Below are 17,538 nucleotides of genomic sequence, written 5' to 3'. Positions count from 1 at the left end.
CCTTTGATCCCTTGCATGGTGGTAGGTAACACGGCATCACCCGGATCTGTAGTGTCTCCGGCGATGCTCGGCGAGATGCCGGAGTTCGGTAATGCTTCTCGCCTTCAATCATAACGTAACGGCACAACAGCGCGGGCAGAGGGACATCATAGGAATGTCCTGAAGATGCGGAGCAGGTTGAGGTACTACGGGTATCATACTTTTTCAATTGGTAGCAAGCAACCACAGGATTATGCTATGCCTTCCGGACACAAGCTATCGAAAGGATGATCGTTTTGCGCGCTGCAAGGCGGCCGCGTCTGGGACATTTCAGCTATTCGCGTTGACGTGCTGATGTCAGCTCCGACCCATCCACTCGGTTGAATGTCTTTGTCCTGAGTGTGTACCGGTATTCCTACAGCTGCGTTTCAAAGAACATATCGGATTGTTGAGGAACATGAAGTCTGAATAATGCGACAAACTCATACTCAAATTTGTTGTGACTTATTTCTTGACTCAGTTCAATGCATTTCGTTGTTTCTCGGAGAGCCATATAACGTGATTTCCCACTACAATCGTAAAGAGTCAACCAACACCGCTGATCTCATTCGCCGTGCCGCTGCACCGGCCCCGTTTGAGCCACTTATATCAGCAGGTTCTGGGCCTCTAGGTCGCAGCACCAAGGCGTTGACCTCCACACCGACAATGCTCAAGGAACATTGACGTTGATGTTACCGCCCATCATCATCAGACTACGAGGTACCCGAATCAGGCACCCATTGCACATCGCCGTACAGTCCTGCACAGTACACAGACAGTGGCAGCCCACAAAGTGCAGACTGTAGATCAGCACATGCTGAAGTACAGCACAGTCATTGATACGATAGGGCTGAGTGAGCGAGGCCCACCTCTTATCTGCGTCCAGAACCGCCAGACATTGTCTATACTGGGCTAGCCAGATGAATGGGATGATTTGATCGTACTCAAGTTCCGACAACAGCAGATTCTATCCCAAGATATCCACTGTGTCTACCACTGGCAGACATTGAGCCGGCTTGTCAGAAAGTCGCTTGTCACCCATCCTTCTGCCTCGGTCGCCCCGGCATCCTGGATCGGATTGAGGCACGACCCAATCCCATCGCGACATTCCATCAAAGTTCTGACTGCTTGCACGCTTCGCCGTTGTCCCACAGCGGGACCAGCTCCTCCAGCCATCCTGGATCAGACACGCGGTCAGACAGGTCTATGATCTTCCTGATTCGGGAAAAAACGCGGTGACTTCGCTGCTGGATCGACCGTCATCAGCCACTATTCTCACCTAATCTCCTGGCGCCCTAAGAGATGATATATAGCATGTGCATGCCCCGTGTCAGAGCTATCTACGACTCCTGAAACCCACGTTTGCCCGGAAATTCTGCCCTAGTTTCTGGTATTTGCTTGCTATCGGGGCTCGACGTTCTGACCTCTTTGCACATCCATCTCGTTCCCCAGAGACAAGATGGCCTCCGCTCCCCTAACGATAGACGATCTCCCCAATGAGGTAGGACATCATGACTGCCCCCAATCGAGCCTTCCAGTGATAGCTGCTGACATGGCTGCTGTGACACAGATCCTGATCCACCTGCTCTCGCCGTTTCCGACGCTCCAGCTCCTTCCATTAACACAACTCAACCACCGCTTCCATGCCCTGACGTTGCGCATTCTTCACAATCGCTTAGCGACCGCTGCAGCCCTGCCTGAACACCAACTTATCCTTGAGTGCTATCATCCGAGCGCTAAGATCTCGACGCCTTATCTGTACTGCAACTACCTTGGCACGGACGGCCTGGAACGTGGGGAGGGGAATCTGAGCCTAGGACAGCTGCAGAGCCTGTACTCACGTTTCCGTCCCGTTGTGCAAGAGGAGAATCGCAGGCCGCGCAGGCGGTATCCAGTGCGTCCGCAGAGACAAAATGGTGCCCAGCAAGGCAATCAGCAAGATCAGAATGGCGCCTCGGGTTCGGGCTCAGCGTATGCGATAAGCGAGGAATTGGAAGTCCCGTCCCATGACGTCTTTCTCGATGAGTCCGAGTTGTTTACTCAGCTATGTACTGTGACAAATCTGGTTAAGGTTGGCCCCAAGCCCGGCCTCTTCCTAAGTCATGTCAACATCGGTGATGGCCTCGTCAGGGTATGGCGGCAATGGCTGTCGGCGCAAGCGGCGAGGAGCGTGGCTGAAGCCGGTTCGGACTCTGCTGATCGGGAGCACATCCTCTGGGCTGATGCTAGAAAGCAAGTGGGACTTCGCTTTCGTGTTCGCGAAAAGTCTGATGGCCCACGTCCTGTACTGGCACTCAGCGACGAGGACCTCCCGGTTAGCTACACTCTAGAACATCAGGAGCTGTTGGTCCGAACCACACAGCTGCTCTTGAATGTTGAGAAATCAAACGTGCAGGAGGTCACAAGTTCAGGTAAAGCAGTCGTGATTGCCTCGATTTGATCCAAATATTTTCCACACATCAGGAGAGGAACTTCTGGTGATGATAGCGACCAAGCACTCCGCGCTGACTATGCTGGGGATCTGGTTTCATTACTATTCCTACTCCATAATCATGCATGAGGCGACGAGATGTCAAGTGAGCATCTCGTTTCTGCTTCCTCGCGAAGAGAGCAGTGTTGGTGCTTAGGCTGATCAGCCATACCCTTGCTCACAGGCAATAACACATACCTGGCTGAGTACCTGCCCTGGCGTCGATTCTGGCTGCTACAGATGCAGGAGGTTGAGGGGTTCGACTAGAGCCGGCCACACACTGCCTCGTCTACCAAGAGGGGATCACGTATCAGAGATTACGGCTTACAGTTGTTCAAGGTGAACATTGGCTTACTTTCCCCGTCCGTTTCTGGACGTCTAGATTTGAGCTATATCCTCGAAGGTGGCGATAAGCTGGCTTGTAAAGGCCAGTTGTTTTACTGGGCAGACCCGACGCCGATAGCCTTTCAGCAGAAACCACGGGTTGCAGAGCCCGTATGGGCGTAAGGGTGTGAGAGATGGGCGATATTTGGTGAATAATGGGCACGGTGTTTGGGAATCATTTATGGATACACTGGCTCTGACCGGCCCGGCATATCAACTCACCAAGGCGTTATCGATGGCTACATGGCCAGGCCATTCGAGCAGAGCTGCCTATAAAAAGGCTACCGAATAGAAGAGATGTCATTGCATTTTGGAAAGAGAAGCGACTTAGAACATCTCAAACCAATACACAAGAGGCAAATGCCTATTGTTGTAGGCCCCCGCAGACCACGAAACACATCGACGTCAGTTGTCAATACACAATGCAATTGGGGAAGGAGTAATAGAAGGGGCTGTGTAGGATGCGTGGAAATACGAATATCTTGAGCAACCATAGAGATACATAGACAGAATCGCAATACTTCACCACATGCTATCGAAGTCCATGATTGTCTGAAGTTTACTGAGGACAATGAACGCAGAAATTATCCCTGGCTGTTGGGTCAAATGCGCCAGCTCAAAGATCTCATTTCTATTGGTGCATGAAGCCAAAAGACGACCCTGAAGCACTCTGATGGTCCGGCGACTGGGTTCATGAGCATAAACCATTCCAGTGCTGTATGATCTACATGGGAGATTCCTGCGGACCCGCGTCATCACATCGAATCACGCGAATATCATACCAGATTTTCATTATCACACATACTGTTTGTTTCTCAGCACTGTTTAGCCTAAGCTGTAGCAAAGCCCATCATGGCTCATGGGCAGATCGAATTGGCCCTCCAGCTCCTAAATCCAGGATCAGTGGCGACACAAGACCTGGAAAGCAGACACGGCATCGAAAACTAGAAAATCTATGGTAAAGCTATCCTTGGCTGCGGCCCGCCGCTATTTTCGTCGCGTAAGTAGGTGTATACGATCGTTTTTGGAGCACCAGGGTGCAAATGAGACACACTCAGGCAGAAGTAATATAGCTTCTGGCCGGATCAGTATAGTTAGCGAACTCAGCCATTTCTTTGGTCGATAGTCGCATTCTATCTTCAAGAAGAAGCATCATCACGCAGCGACCATTAGAAGTTGGGAAGCTGGCGTCGTCTTAAGCCAGGCTGAGGCAGGGCTTAAGCCTGCAGCCAACATAGCGGGTTGTTGCGCATTACGCAGGGGAAGCAAGACAATCAGGGCACAATGCAAGTAAGAACGCCATTAGTGAGACGCCTCTAGACTTCGGAGCTGGCTCCAGAAGTCGCCTCACCCGTAAAGCTCTCACCGCAACTTTGAGCTTCGGCTGGTCCCGTGTACTGGATACACTAAAGTGGAAGCTATACATGTGCGTACGTACGATCGTCAGTGAATTGGAGAGGGCGACGATATTCTGCCAAAGTCTTCGTTTGCGCCAGTTATCGAGTAGGTGGTATATGTCTGTTAGCAGTGATACAAGATACTTTGGTTGCACGGCGACACTCTGACTTTGCCAGTCATTTCTAGACAGTTTACGGGTTAATGTGAGCAAGGTGAGGTCGCAATATTCTCATACAGTGCCAGTGTAGGACGAATACAGCTTAGTGAGGCGCTGCTGATCTACCACCGAGACATAAACCCCCGCTTCAGGGCAGTTTCAGCCTCCTTGACGGCCACCCAGATCCCAGGTTGCACAGGCCCGAGCGGCGCATCTCGTCCTAGGCTTTGGATGACTTCGGACACTCTTATGGACTGATCCAGGTGATGGTGCACGCTCAATCTTGCGTTGGGCAAGACATGGGCGGGCTGCGTGATCCAATGGCCGCTACTCTGCGCAGCAAACGATCTGTGAAAGCTGTGCGAGTGCTGCGGAGGACAGGAGGTTGCATGAAAGGCTTTTTCCAACATGCTGCGTGGCCCTTGACGCCAATCCATGGTAGCCCGACCGGCTAACGGTATGCCGTCGAGAACAATTCATGGGCAGTGCAGTAGCAGGTCGTTTTTCCTTCTTCCTTTCCAGTGGGGGTTGGAGGATCTCGATTGTTGCTCACAGTGTCTCACTTCACTCACCACCGAAAGCTCCGGTGCAGTTCTTGTCTTTTCTTTTCTTCCATGCACGCCACCTCAACGAGGACTCAATACCCATTTTCCAACATGGCGATCTAGACAATCGAGGTTATTGCTTCCTTGACTTTCTTTTCTTCGGTTCACCCTTTTCTTGCTACTCCATTTAATTCTAAGCAGTCCCTGGCTGGTTCCGGCTGGCTTCTATTCGTGTCCGTTTTTTGTTCAACCGTTGATCGGCCTGACACCCTGCTGGCACAGCAACAACTTTCCTTGAGGATAACGAGGTTCTATCGAGAGAGATATTTGAGACCACGGCCATGGATGGCAAGTTGTTGGATGTTGATTTTGGCGCAGAAAAAGAGATGGAGCTAGAGCTTTCCGATCCTACGCCAGTGAAGAGACGGATGTCATTGGTGGTGCCGCCGTCTCCCATTGCGAAGGATGATGAGAAGGAGGGCGAAGAACCAAAAAAGCCACCACCGATCTTGGTGCCGCCACCAAAACGGACAGCTACGGTGGCTGTGGTGCCAATGAGATCGAAAGCCCCCCCTTCGATATCAGAGACAGACAGTCAGAGACCAATGACGAGTTCGTCCAAGAGGCTATCATGGAGCTCCATCTCAACGAGCAAACGGCGGCCCATCAAGTATGGTAGTGGGAAATATGCCATGACGGAGCTGGTACCACAACCAAGCGATGATCCGGAAGACCCTCTGGTATGTTTTCTGTCGACCCCTATGTCTGCCCGTCTCTGTGGGACTAGTAGTTGATATGCCTCCTAGAACTGGCCAACGTGGAAGAAAGAGCTCAACTTTTATGCGCTTATCATCACTGTAGCCTTGGTAGGGGTGATGAAGAGTGTTTTTGTCAGCGTTAACAGCTCTCTGGCCATCAATTACTCTGTGTCGTACACGGCAGTGACCGCATTGACTGGTGTTCCTTTGATTGTCTCTGCTTTCACTGGCCTCGCGAGCTTGACTGCCGCCAGAATCTTCGGTCGAAGACCAGTGTATTTGATCTCCATGGTATCGATTTTTATCGGCGCGATGTGGAATATGCGTGTCGCAGAAAGCTATTCTCAGTGTATGGCCGCGAGGGTCTTCCAAGGCATTGGCTGGGGTGCCTTTGATACACTAGTGTTGGGCTCGATTCACGAAACTTTCTTCGTAAGTTGTGGCTTCAAGACCTTGAAATATCTCTGTTCGTTTTCTGACAAAAGCCCAGGAACATGAGCGTAATGTGAAGATTGCAATTTTTCACATTGTCACGATTGCGACAACTTGGGGTGGCCCTCTTTTGGGAGGAGCTGTGTCCCAGAATCGCATAGGCTTCAGCCTCCAATTCGAGATCATCAACAGCTTTCAGGCAATCTCGGTCTTGCTCCTCATTTTTGGTGCGCCGGAAACCATGTTCGACCGCTCAATGAGCATCTTGCAGACACCTGCAACAAGCTACTCGGCAAAGCATATGCCCATGCTCCCGCGGGGAGGCATTACCTGGCAAAGCATCCAAGAATACGTCAAGACAGCCGCCAAGCCTTACACATACTCTGCTTCAGCGCTCGATATCTCACCACTCTTGCAAGCGTGTCGTGCAATGATCGCGCCAACCACTCTCATGCTATTTGTCGTTTCCTTCCTACCCTTCTGCGCGCTGTGGGGTCTATCAAGCTCTCTCTCCCTCCTCTTTTCGCCCATGCCTTTTGTTCTTCGGCCCGCTTCTATCGGAGCTTTGATGGCCGGGCCGTTCGTTCTTTCAACCGCATCGGCTGCCGCATTTGCTCTATGGTCACGCTGGCATAAGGCGTTTGTACCGAAGCATAATGTCGCCGCCATAGCCGCTGGTTCGATAACCGCCTTTGTCGGGCTGCTGACCTTTGGTCTGTATATTGACAAGTGCATGAGCATGCCACAAAATGCCAGCGCAACGGCATGGACCATCGATGGTGCAGCTTCTAAGAGCTTGCATTTTCCCGTCGTTAGCTTCGTGCTCGGCTTGCTCGCGGCCGGCGTCTACATGCTAGATGCAACTGTCCGACCTATGATCAAGCGGTCGACACAGTTTACATCGTCGAATCTCGCGGTTGCTCTGCGCAATACGGCGGATATGGACGCAGCAGTTGGCATTTGGCGAAGCCTCTCAGCAGGTGTCTTCGTCATTGCGCTCCCCAATGCAGTGTGGTTCTGGGACGGCCTGAAAAGTGCTAGTATCGGCATTTCTGTAGCGTATCTTATTACTGGAGGGGCCGTCGCGGCCGCTTGGTTATTTTGGGACGAGAATCTTAGAAGACTAGATGGAAGGGTCATGGGCTGTGTGGATCTTGCGCTCCTGAAGAGAACCGGAAGCTTCTTCGATGTAGATTGAATGCCTGTATGTTGAGGAGCTTCATGTTAATATGCAGCACCTGATAGACTCAGTCTGAAAATGAAGAAGACAATGCCTCGATTATTGTGGACAAAGCGGGTTTGGCGATGATAAATAGTCTTGTTCCAAGCCTGCACCTAAGACTAAGAATCTCAATAACAAATAATACTGCAATGGATCAATCGAACTCGACGGCTGAATATATCGGACTTGTCGACGCCGTTCAGCCTGCCCGAGACCTGTCACAAGGAAGCGGCGGGTAAATTGCAGACGGGAGCGGACAGCAATCCCCCGCGAATTCCTAGGATGTGATTCCATCTGATGCTTCTAGAAGTCTAGCTGCGAAAACTTGATTTATCGTGTATGGTGATGGTACGGCTAAGGCTCTTCACATTGATCGTCGACATGCTGTGTCCCGTGTTTGATCGCCTTTCTTCAGGCTGCTCGATTGCCTGCATAATTGACAGCCAGTAACAACGTTCCCCTTCGATATTTATTAGGCCTCTTGTCTGAAATACAATTGCACGAGCAGTCAAGCAAAAGCCACACCTAGAACAGAGTCTCATGAGCCCCCGCAGGAGCCAGACATGGCATTCTTTTCGCCCATCGTTCCCCGCATTCTTCTGGAAATAGTTCTCTTGTTCATTTTGCGGGGTAACCCAGGGCACATTTGGGGAATCTGTGGAGAGACTTACCACCGGTTGGTGGGTGATTTCTGCCGGACATGATGTTTGATAATCCATCAATAGGATTTCGAGAACCCTCTCTGCCAAGGCCTGTAGATGAACAACGAACATCATTTCAGCATACGTTCCCCAGCCTTTCCCAAACACGGTCCTGACCGCTGTAAACATTTGACGAAGCGCGAACTGTGCATTCATCCAAAATGAAGTCAGCATGCAGTCCAGCTCTGCACTCCACCTCTGTTGATAGGCGGATCTCTTGCCGCCAAGTCCCCGTCGCCAAGCCGTTGAAGTCTGCGACCAGGTTCCTTGGGGAAGACATTCCCGAGTCTTGGGTACGGATGCTGCAATGTAACGGCGGTCCTGGTCCATCTTCATTTCGGAGGGCAGGTTTGGGTAGCTATATATAAGATCTCCGCGCGACTTGAGATGACGACTCCAACCGCCCTCGTCACCTCACCCGACTCGTCCCATCTGGCCAATTGTCTAGCTTGTCAATATGAGGCTGTCAGCTGTCGCGATCCTCCTTTCGGCTGTGGTCGCTGTGACAGCCATTGAACTTCCTGCCGGCGTGCCTCGCTCGCCCGCGGAGTTCAGAGAGAAGCACCCATACCAGCCGCGCAAGGTCTGTACCAGGAAGACAATCAAGATTCGACCAAGCGCCAATGACACGGATGATGTGTCTGACGAGTTCCTGCAAGGACTCAAAGAGGCCAACAACGGCGGCACTGTTTACCTCGCAAAAGGCAAAACTTTCATGATTGGCAAGCCCCTGGACTTGACCTTCCTGAATGACGTTCACGTGAGACTCGACGGCGAGCTCAAGTTTACCAATGATACCTCATACTGGCAGGCGAATGCTTACCGCCATCCATTCCAGAACAGTATCATGTTCTGGAAGTGGGGCGGCACTGACGTGAAGATCTACGGCAACGGCGTGCTCAATGGCAACGGTCAACGATGGTGGAATGAGTTCGCGGGTCTGGAAATTTTAGACCCAAGCAACACGTACTTGCGGCCGATTCTATTCTACGCCGAGAACGCAACCAACCTAGACATCGAGGGTATCCATTTCAAGGATTCTCCTTGCTGGACCAACTTCTTCGTTACCTGTCAGTGACCATTTACCTACCTGATAAGCAACCAGAGATGCTGATCAAGACACAGCGAAGGGCATCACTTTGCGCGACGTGATGTGCACTGCTGAATCGAACAACGCAACTGCACTGCCAAAGAACACGGATTTCTTCGACTCACTCAATGTTGAGGACGTCACGGTGGAACGTGCGTGGGTTAACATTGGTGATGACTGCTTTTCACCAAAGTCTAATGCTACAAACCTCTATGTCAATACAATGTACTGCAATGGCAAGTCGTTCCTCCGGATGAGCAACTCTGGCCGTCACTAAACAAAGTTGTACAGGCACTCATGGTCAGTCAATGGGATCCATTGGCCAATATGGCGGCGAGAAGAGTTTCATTCGGGATGTCCACATTGAGAACATGTGGATGCTGAACGGCCAGCATGGTGCGCGTCTCAAGACCTGGGCTGGTCAGAACGTCGGCTATGGTTTCATCGACAACGTCACATTCAAGAACTTCTGGAACGCAGACAACGAGTACACCGCATTCCTTGACTCCTGCTACTTCAATGTACGTTTCATGTTGCCTACTTATCTTCAGTACAACTTCTGTCGCTAATCCTCAGTAGATCAACGCAACCACCTGCGCGGCTTACCCATCGCAGGTCAACATCACCAATGTTCTGTTTGAGAACTTCACTGGATACACCTCGGGCAAGTATGGTCGTGCCGTCGCATCTTTGACCTGCAGCTCCAACCCGAATGCTGTTTGCGAGAATATCAAATTCAAGGACTTCAATGTCACTTCTCCATGTGGCGGGCCACCAGTCATAATATGCGACAACATTAAAGGAGGCATTGGGATGCCATGTGTCAACTCGACGAGCGCTGAAGCGAAGGCTGCGCTGGCTGATAAATGCACAGTACCGCTGGCCGTGCTTCCAACACCGACTCCATGGTAAACTCTTGTACGGAGTGGGGTCAGCCATAAAGCCTCCCATATCGGCAACGGTGACCGGTCATGATGAAGATGGATATGCTTCTTGACGACATGTAAATACTAGTAATTATAAAGCAAACACATGACATGAGCATACAAGTTTTGTTCATCAGAAAGTTTTGTCAATTGTCACGTACATTCTCAGCAGGTATCTCCTATCAATGATCCTAATGCTTCACTTCACTTCGCAGCCGGGTGTCCTTTTCCAACCAAACATCAAGCCTTTGCCCACGCAAAGTCCACACTGACAGTGAAACGCAATACTTTACAGAGCTGCAACGACACCCAAGAAACCAGCAGCAACAACGGCCGCAGCTGCAAACCCAGTCTCACGGGGTCCTGCATTAGGGGAGACGGAAGAGGATCCGCTTGCAGCGGAGCTCGACGCACTACTTCCAGCATCGGTCGCCGTGGCGCTTGTAGATGCAACGGTCCCAGTGCCACCTGTCGTACCACTGCCTCCGCTTGAAGCTGTTGCACAGGCGTCTGAAATATCATCCGTTTCAGTAGCATAGGCACTATACTGTGGGCATTCGCTCAAGGCGCTATCGATCTCGGAGCTGTGAGCAGAGTAGAAACTCTCGATTTCGTCTTCATAGCTGGAGAAGGCGGATTCAACTGGGAAGATAATGGTTAGCAAAGGTTTCTCGCAAGACCGAAGCAAAGACTGCCATAGGAACACAACGGGGATAGGGGAATTCAAAGGTCATGGAATGAAGTAGCGGCTTGGATATAGCTCGAACACTGATAGGGGAATCTTAGAATTGGTTTTTACTTACGTGACTTCGGGATGGAGAAGGAGCAAGGGTCTGTGATCGACACAGTCGCCTCGTAAGACAAGAGCTCTGGAGGAGGCGTGGGCACGGCGCTATAGATCGACATGAGTGCGGTCAAGCACGTATCGGCACCGGAGGGTAGAGCTGTTTCGGTCTGGCGGGCGAGAAGCTCACGCTTCATGGCATTAGGCCCGGGGCGGACGAGGCCATTGGCCGAGACGGTTACCGCAAGAGCGGCAAGGATGAAGGTCTTTGAAAACATCTTAACTTATACTTGATTTAAAGTGTGTGTTCTTTTGGAACAGTGATAACAGTTGGTTTGGCAATCTCAGGAGATCATACGAAGCACCTTGGAGAGGGAGGAGAATCTGTTCAAGGAGAGCCCAGGGGCTTAATAAATAATGCGTCAATGGATTAGCAGCGTCTCCATGGTTCACGCTAGCAAGCTGCTTCGTCTGTGCTGTTAAGTCCCGCTTCCTCATCTTCAGCTCTCGAGAACGCAAACACCGACTCAGAACTTCCTTCGTTTTTCGTAGGCCTCCATAGGCCCATAATGCGCCACATGTTAGCCGTCTCATCTCCTACCCAGCAACCCATCCCAGCGATGCCAGAAGCAGTATGGCGCCAAGACGTTGATAGGTCAAAGGGGTGGATGGTGTGGAATGAGAACCAGAGCTTCTGAGAGCTGGAGACATTGGCAAGCCACGCTGAAGATGCCCTCGCCGTCTAGGGAGGAAATGGGGTGTGGGAGAGGGCGGCAAGTCCAGGGTTGCCTGGCAATGGACATCGCATCTGGTTTCTTTTGCCTTTAAGCTTCAATCTTAGTGCATATTGGCTGAGGAGAGAAGTGGAATGTAAGATTACCATGGCTCTGGGGAGCATTTTAGTTTAAGCTCGGGATTTAAGTTAGAACGGCGTGGGCGCTTGTGGCCTTTGTGGCTGGATACATTACATTTCACAGAGGGGAAGCACCGTGAGCAACTTCTTCTTCGCTCCTTTGCAAATTGATCAGACAGAAAAGGAGCAAGGCTACTGAATTCTTTGATTCAAGTACACGATAGTTATCGATCCATCAGGCCTCCCACCTGCTAGCTACCATTACTATGTGTATGCTCCAAGTAGCCAGTGTCAAATGCAAGGGCGAAAGCTTAGCCTGCTGTGCCACCAGGCCTGGTCGCTACTCCGACGAGATATAATTGGCCATTCGCTTAATGCACAGTTTGCTAAACTCTAAGAAAATTAGCTAGCGTCTTGGGCTGAGTCCGACACTCTGCGCTCCCATTAAACCCTGAAAGCCAAGGCTGAATCGAAGAACTACCACAGGAATGCGGACGGCACGGCAACGTTGATATCGGCCAGTCCAGGCTGCCTTGTGGGGTGTCCAAGTTGCCGACGTTACGTGCATGATCAACGTTGGAAAGTGAGGGGCAGCAACCTATTGTCAAAAAGTTTGGCACCTGGAGGGTTGTCAGGTAGAATGGATGATTGGCTTTGAATCCCGGTCTTCTATTTCGTGCAGCTCGTATCATTCCTATCACTTACGCATATTGGAGTGAACGTTTACTCATGGAGGACTGTTGAAGCTTGAATGTGAGACAAGAATCTGATTTGCCCACGACTCCACGTGGAATCAGCTTCTCTGCGTGTAGCAGAGACAATATAGGCAAGACTCGGCGAGAGACTATCAAAACCACGAGATAACCTTACAGCATATTCGTCCGCAGGTGGTCATCGGTGGTAGACTGCTCATCAATTCGAAAAGTTTATGATTGTATCATCCAACAAACTGACCTGCATGACATAACTCTACTGTGCTGATCCTCTTTCCCTTGTCGCGTAAGAGCCGTACTTAGACATCCCAAGACTACCTTCGGACTGTTTTGCCTTGTTTATCTATGTATGTCGTAGAAATTTACAGGACTTTAAGATTGAGGGTAGTTCATATAATAACCAGTCCTTCGAGCTCTTGGTGGCCATATTTGTTAAACCTAGTGACAACACTTCAACAACTGTTCAGATGATCACATCCTATAATATTCGTCTTTCGATTGACACGACATTCTCAATCTCGTGGAAGTACTACTTCTGCGGAGGCACTGTAAATAACATAATGTCCTGTTCATATTCAAACAATAACTAGCTTTTGTAGTGCGCAATGGTGCCGATGGTTGAATTATGAGCAAATACCGATTTCACAACTTACTGTCCTTCCACACTGGCTTCCTTCTCTCAACGAAGCTCCTCACACCCTCCTTCATGTTCTCGCCTGCATCCATTCGCCCATAGATACCTCGCTCAATGATATCCGTACCCAGCTCAGGCCCGATTGGTTCCCACCCGAGCCGCAATCCCTCCTTCGACGCGATCACAGCGTCAGGGCTGTTTGCTGCAACAGCGTCCGCCAACTTGATAGCCTCCTGAAGAAATTCGTCTTGCCCTTTCTCCACCACTATGTTCACAAGTCCCCATTCGCGCATCTCGGCGGCGGTGTACATTCTACCGACGAGAGCCATCTCGCTGGCCCGTTGTCTGCCCGCTGTTCTAATCAGGCGAGGTAGTGCGCCCGCTAATGCGATCACGCCGCGGGTAACCTCTGGCAGTCCGAATTTGGCTTCGGCTGAAGCAATGATAAGATCACAGTTGATGGCAATCTCCATGCCACCGCCAAGACATAAGCCGTTCACAGCGGCGATGATGGGCTTCTTTCCGGCGCGATTGGACAGCCCGCCGAAGCCGGAAGCCATCCAGCGCTCACTCTTGGCGGCTCTTTCTTGATCCTGCTGTTGTGGTGAAGAGGCGTTGTGTCGCTCATTCCACTCCTTGAGATCTGCACCGGCGCAGAAAGCACGGCCCGAACCGGTCAGCACAGCACATCTCAGGGATGGCTCGCTGTCATACCAACGCCAGAGGGCGTCGAAGCGAGAGTGCAAGGAAGAGGGAATTGCATTCAGCTGCTTGGGCCGATTGAGCGTGACGAGTAGAACATGCGGTGATGGAAAGCTTATGATGGCATTGGGAACATCAGGGGGAGGAATGATGAATGGGTTCGACATATTGCGTAGCCCTAGTTTGCGGGCCTCTGATCGTCGCTTCGGCTCTTGATTGCCTTGGTGTATCAACACGTATTATTTGAATTATGACGCAGAAACGCTCATTAGCTGGCTCGGGTAGTATATCTAAAAGCCTACTTTCACTGACGGATGTATAAAGATGTTAAATGAAGAAGTTGTTGATATCTGGAAGAAATTCCATCGAGCACAGATATGAGATCAGCAGCGCTCGACGAAATGCCTCGGCTTAAAACGCGGGCGGCACTGCGGCGGCATCTCCGCATCGACAACCCCACGGTAGGTGGAGTTACCCCAGATAACGAGACGTTCGGCAACCTATTCTTATCCTGCAATCTTGGTTACGCTCGTTGTGATATCCATGGCAAACGATATTAATAGTACTACATCGTTTTAATAACGGAGGAAATTCAACTACTGTTGTACAGCCTTTCGTCTATGAACAATTGATGCTACACGACGAAGCCAGACCCGCAAAAGAGTCTTGATTGTCTACTTCGACTTACACTGACTGGTACATGTAATAGCCATAGACAGCTCATGTCAAAAGCGGCCAGGCCCAAGGTGCCGGGCTAATATGAGTATTTCCTGGCCCTGCCTCGTAACTATGTAACTCAAGAGATGATCAACTTAGCGGAATTTTTGCCTGGTATTTTATTTAGGCCGGCAAGCCTCGCTTTTCGCTTTCGGTGAAGAAGATGACCATCCGCCAGAGCTTCTTGACCAAGTCTTCTGCGTCTTCCTCTAGTGGTCCTTCCAATTCGTCTGCCAAGTCGCTTGGCTTGCCGTGCTTGCGCAGGTGATCGTCCACCACTTCCACGAGAAATTGATCTTGCACGCCGAGATACTCGAGGACCTTCTTTTCAACAAAGGGCCGCAACTTCTCCGTGATGATCGAGTCGTCCATGAACTCCCATTTGACGTCCCAGGCCCATAAGCCGTCTTTGTCCACTGGGATTTCTTGTGCAAGCGACCGAACAGCTTTCTGTATCTCCTCCTCTGACATCATCTTAGCGTCTGTTGTAGGTTCGAATTTGATGGGGATCAGCTGTCGTCTTGTGGTCTGCTCCTGCTCTTCATCATCTAGCAGGCCTTCTACCTCTGCAACAGTTCTCCTCTGCGGCGCTGCACGCTGCGCTTGGGCCTTCTGGGCTGCAGCACCAAATGAAATGGTAAAGCGTTGAGGAGCAGCAGAGGAAGTCGTAGAAGCAGCAATTGCAGGCTGCCTTTGCTCCATCTCCTGTGCCTGTTTGCTCAGGAATGAATCGGCCATATCGCGCGCTTGCTCCATCTCAACTTCTTGTCGGCGGCGTTCATCCTCTTCTGCCCGACGATCTGCCTCATCACGAGCTTCCTCCTCGGCACGCTCCTGGGCTCGTTTCCGGGCCCATGCGGCATGATCACGGTAGTACATGTGAGCTTTGCGTGTAGATTCCTTCTCGTCGTCCCAGTTCTTCTCTCGCTCGAACTGTTCTTCCTGGCGCCGTGACACGCCTTCCTCCTCTGCCCTATCACGATCTCTCTCTCGATCTAGAGCAGCAGCTCGTTGCCGTTCTCGGTTGACCCATTTTCGTTCCGCCTCGAGATATTGCTTATCCTCCTCCGCTCGTTGCTTAGACTGCTCTCGCTGGTAAAGTTCATCGTCGCTCGCATCGCTGCCATCATCATCACGGCCTTGCATATCGCCATTGACAGTTCCACCATTGACAAAAGCTACACCGCGATTTGTCGAGCCCTGCCCTCTAGGGCCAGAGGGTGCATTTGGTACACCACGGGGACCGAGTGGTACCGCATTCGCGTTCGCACCAGGTGGCGGCGAGTCAAGTCGTGACAGTCGTGAGGCACCATTTCTTTGGCGCTCCATCTCCTCGAGTTCTTCCTCCCTCTTCAGACGCTCCATGTCTCGGCGATTACTCCGTTCTCGGAAAGCCGCGATCTCCTGAGCGACCACCTCTCGCATTTCTGCGGGAATATCTGCGAGTTCGTCATCCTGTGCCAAGGGTATGTTGATCACCTCAACATTTTCTGCCAGGCTAGAACCATCCCCCATTGCCACGTCGCCATCACCATCCTGGCCGTTGCGTAAACGAGGATAAAAAAGATCATGGATTGTTTGCTTTAGAGTTGTTCGTGCGAACTCCAATTGCGTCTCGTTTCTGGCATCATCACCTTTGCTCTCCTGATATGATTCAAGATATTTTAGAGTGCTGTCGTCGACACTGATCTGGAGTTTGACCTTCTGAATGCCATCATAAGGATCCCCTTCTTTATCTTCCTTGCTCGCACCATCTGTGGGGTCTTGCTTCTTGAGAGGGAGTTCAATATCTCTCAGTAGCTCAACAGCTGTGGCAAGAGATTCCGGATCCTCAAATTGAGCAAAGCCGAATAGCTCACCTTTATGATCTGACAATTGCGACTTGGCAGAATCCCAGCGCCGTAGCCTACCCACAACATTGAGAAACCTCTCGACGCCGTTGTCTCCGCCTAAGCTCTCAGGAACCTTGTGGATAAAGATGGTACGGAGGCGCTCTTCGTTCGTTGGCGGTACTAAAGCTTGCATACTCTCCCTCACAGCAGCGCGGGACTGTTCAAGACCTCGATCTAGCCCTAGACCCGGTCTACCACTGCCCGCTGAGAGAGGTGCCTCGGAATCTCTGCGCCCGGGAAGCGATGGTGTGCCGGGCTTCGCCGGGATTGACCCAGCGCCGAGGCGGATCACGGGGGCATTGAAGTTGATGTTGGGCAAGTTCGGCGGCGGCTGAAAGGAGGCGGGCAGTCCGCTTGGTCGATTAGCTTGAGCGGCAGAATTGGCGTGCTGGACACCTGGTGGAGGCGCCATCCCAGGGGCGGAAGACATGCCTGGAGGAGGACCTTGCGAAGGGGTTAGCGGAGTGGAAGAATCCGGCAGAGAGAAGGGGAGCATACCTAAGCCCGGAGGAGGCGCCATGCCCGGCGCGGCGCCCGAGCCCGGAAAGGCTCCAAACGTCGGCGGAGGTCCATATGGAGGTCCTACAGATGCGGGAGTCAGTATTGTCTCAATGACGGGCTGGTGTTTATGGTGAAAGGGCGCAAGGCTGAGCTTTACCTCCATAGGGATTGTAGGCCATGTTGACAATGTCCTTTGCGCCAACCAAAATTCCTCAAGAGGTAAGTTTCTCCAGCACGGACCAAAAGGTGAAGTCAAAGAATGGCACGTCTCTGACACTGATCATATGTGGATGAACAGGTCTCTCTTGCTGAAAGGTGGAAGTTGGTGGGAAACTTGCACTGAGGTTCGTCGCTGGACAAACTTTCATGTAGCAGCTAAAGTCGCTAAACTGATCGCCGATTGGGGGTGTAGCTTCCACCTAGAACGGATTTTTATTTCTCCGATCACCAAAAATTCCCGATTCCCAAACGTCTGTTTGAGCTGTGTCGTATGGTCTGCTCTCTATTGGCGCTCTATTTCTACTGTAAAAGACATCACAGCGGCCATATTTGGCCAATTGGGGTGCACAGGTGAGTTCCCTAAGCACTTCGGTCCCTGCGCCAGTCCGTTGTGTCTTATGATCACATTACTGACAGATTTG

The 17,538-nt window shown here is 51.3% G+C and overlaps 3 protein-coding genes across 3 annotated transcripts; 1 reads left to right on the top strand and 2 right to left on the bottom strand.

The window, feature by feature from the left end:
• Nucleotides 1-8,542: 8,542 nt before the first annotated feature.
• UCRPA7_7794 (putative exopolygalacturonase protein) lies at nucleotides 8,543-10,087 on the top strand (the record flags this gene model as incomplete). The annotated part of the gene is made up of 4 exons (XM_007920316.1): nucleotides 8,543-9,155; nucleotides 9,211-9,327; nucleotides 9,467-9,696; nucleotides 9,755-10,087. 4 exons carry the CDS (start codon nucleotides 8,543-8,545, stop codon nucleotides 10,085-10,087), a joined length of 1,293 nt encoding a protein of 430 aa, XP_007918507.1.
• Nucleotides 10,088-13,093: 3,006 nt separating this feature from the next.
• UCRPA7_7793 (putative carnitinyl- dehydratase protein) lies at nucleotides 13,094-13,954 on the bottom strand (the record flags this gene model as incomplete). Its single annotated transcript, XM_007920315.1, has 1 exon — nucleotides 13,094-13,954. One exon carries the CDS (start codon nucleotides 13,952-13,954, stop codon nucleotides 13,094-13,096), a length of 861 nt encoding a protein of 286 aa, XP_007918506.1.
• Nucleotides 13,955-14,627: 673 nt separating this feature from the next.
• Nucleotides 14,628-16,529, bottom strand: UCRPA7_7792 (putative rna-binding protein rbm25 protein; the record flags this gene model as incomplete). The annotated part of the gene is made up of 1 exon (XM_007920314.1): nucleotides 14,628-16,529. The coding sequence occupies one exon, from the start codon at nucleotides 16,527-16,529 to the stop codon at nucleotides 14,628-14,630; it is 1,902 nt and encodes a 633-aa protein (XP_007918505.1).
• Nucleotides 16,530-17,538: the final 1,009 nt, after the last annotated feature.

This window comes from Phaeoacremonium minimum, assembly GCF_000392275.1.
Source record: "Phaeoacremonium minimum UCRPA7 unplaced genomic scaffold PA7_03_scaffold_555, whole genome shotgun sequence".
Lineage (NCBI taxonomy): Eukaryota > Fungi > Ascomycota > Sordariomycetes > Togniniales > Togniniaceae > Phaeoacremonium > Phaeoacremonium minimum.
The sequence above is the reverse complement of the archived record's forward strand: the minus strand, read 5'-3'. Positions and strand labels throughout refer to the sequence as shown.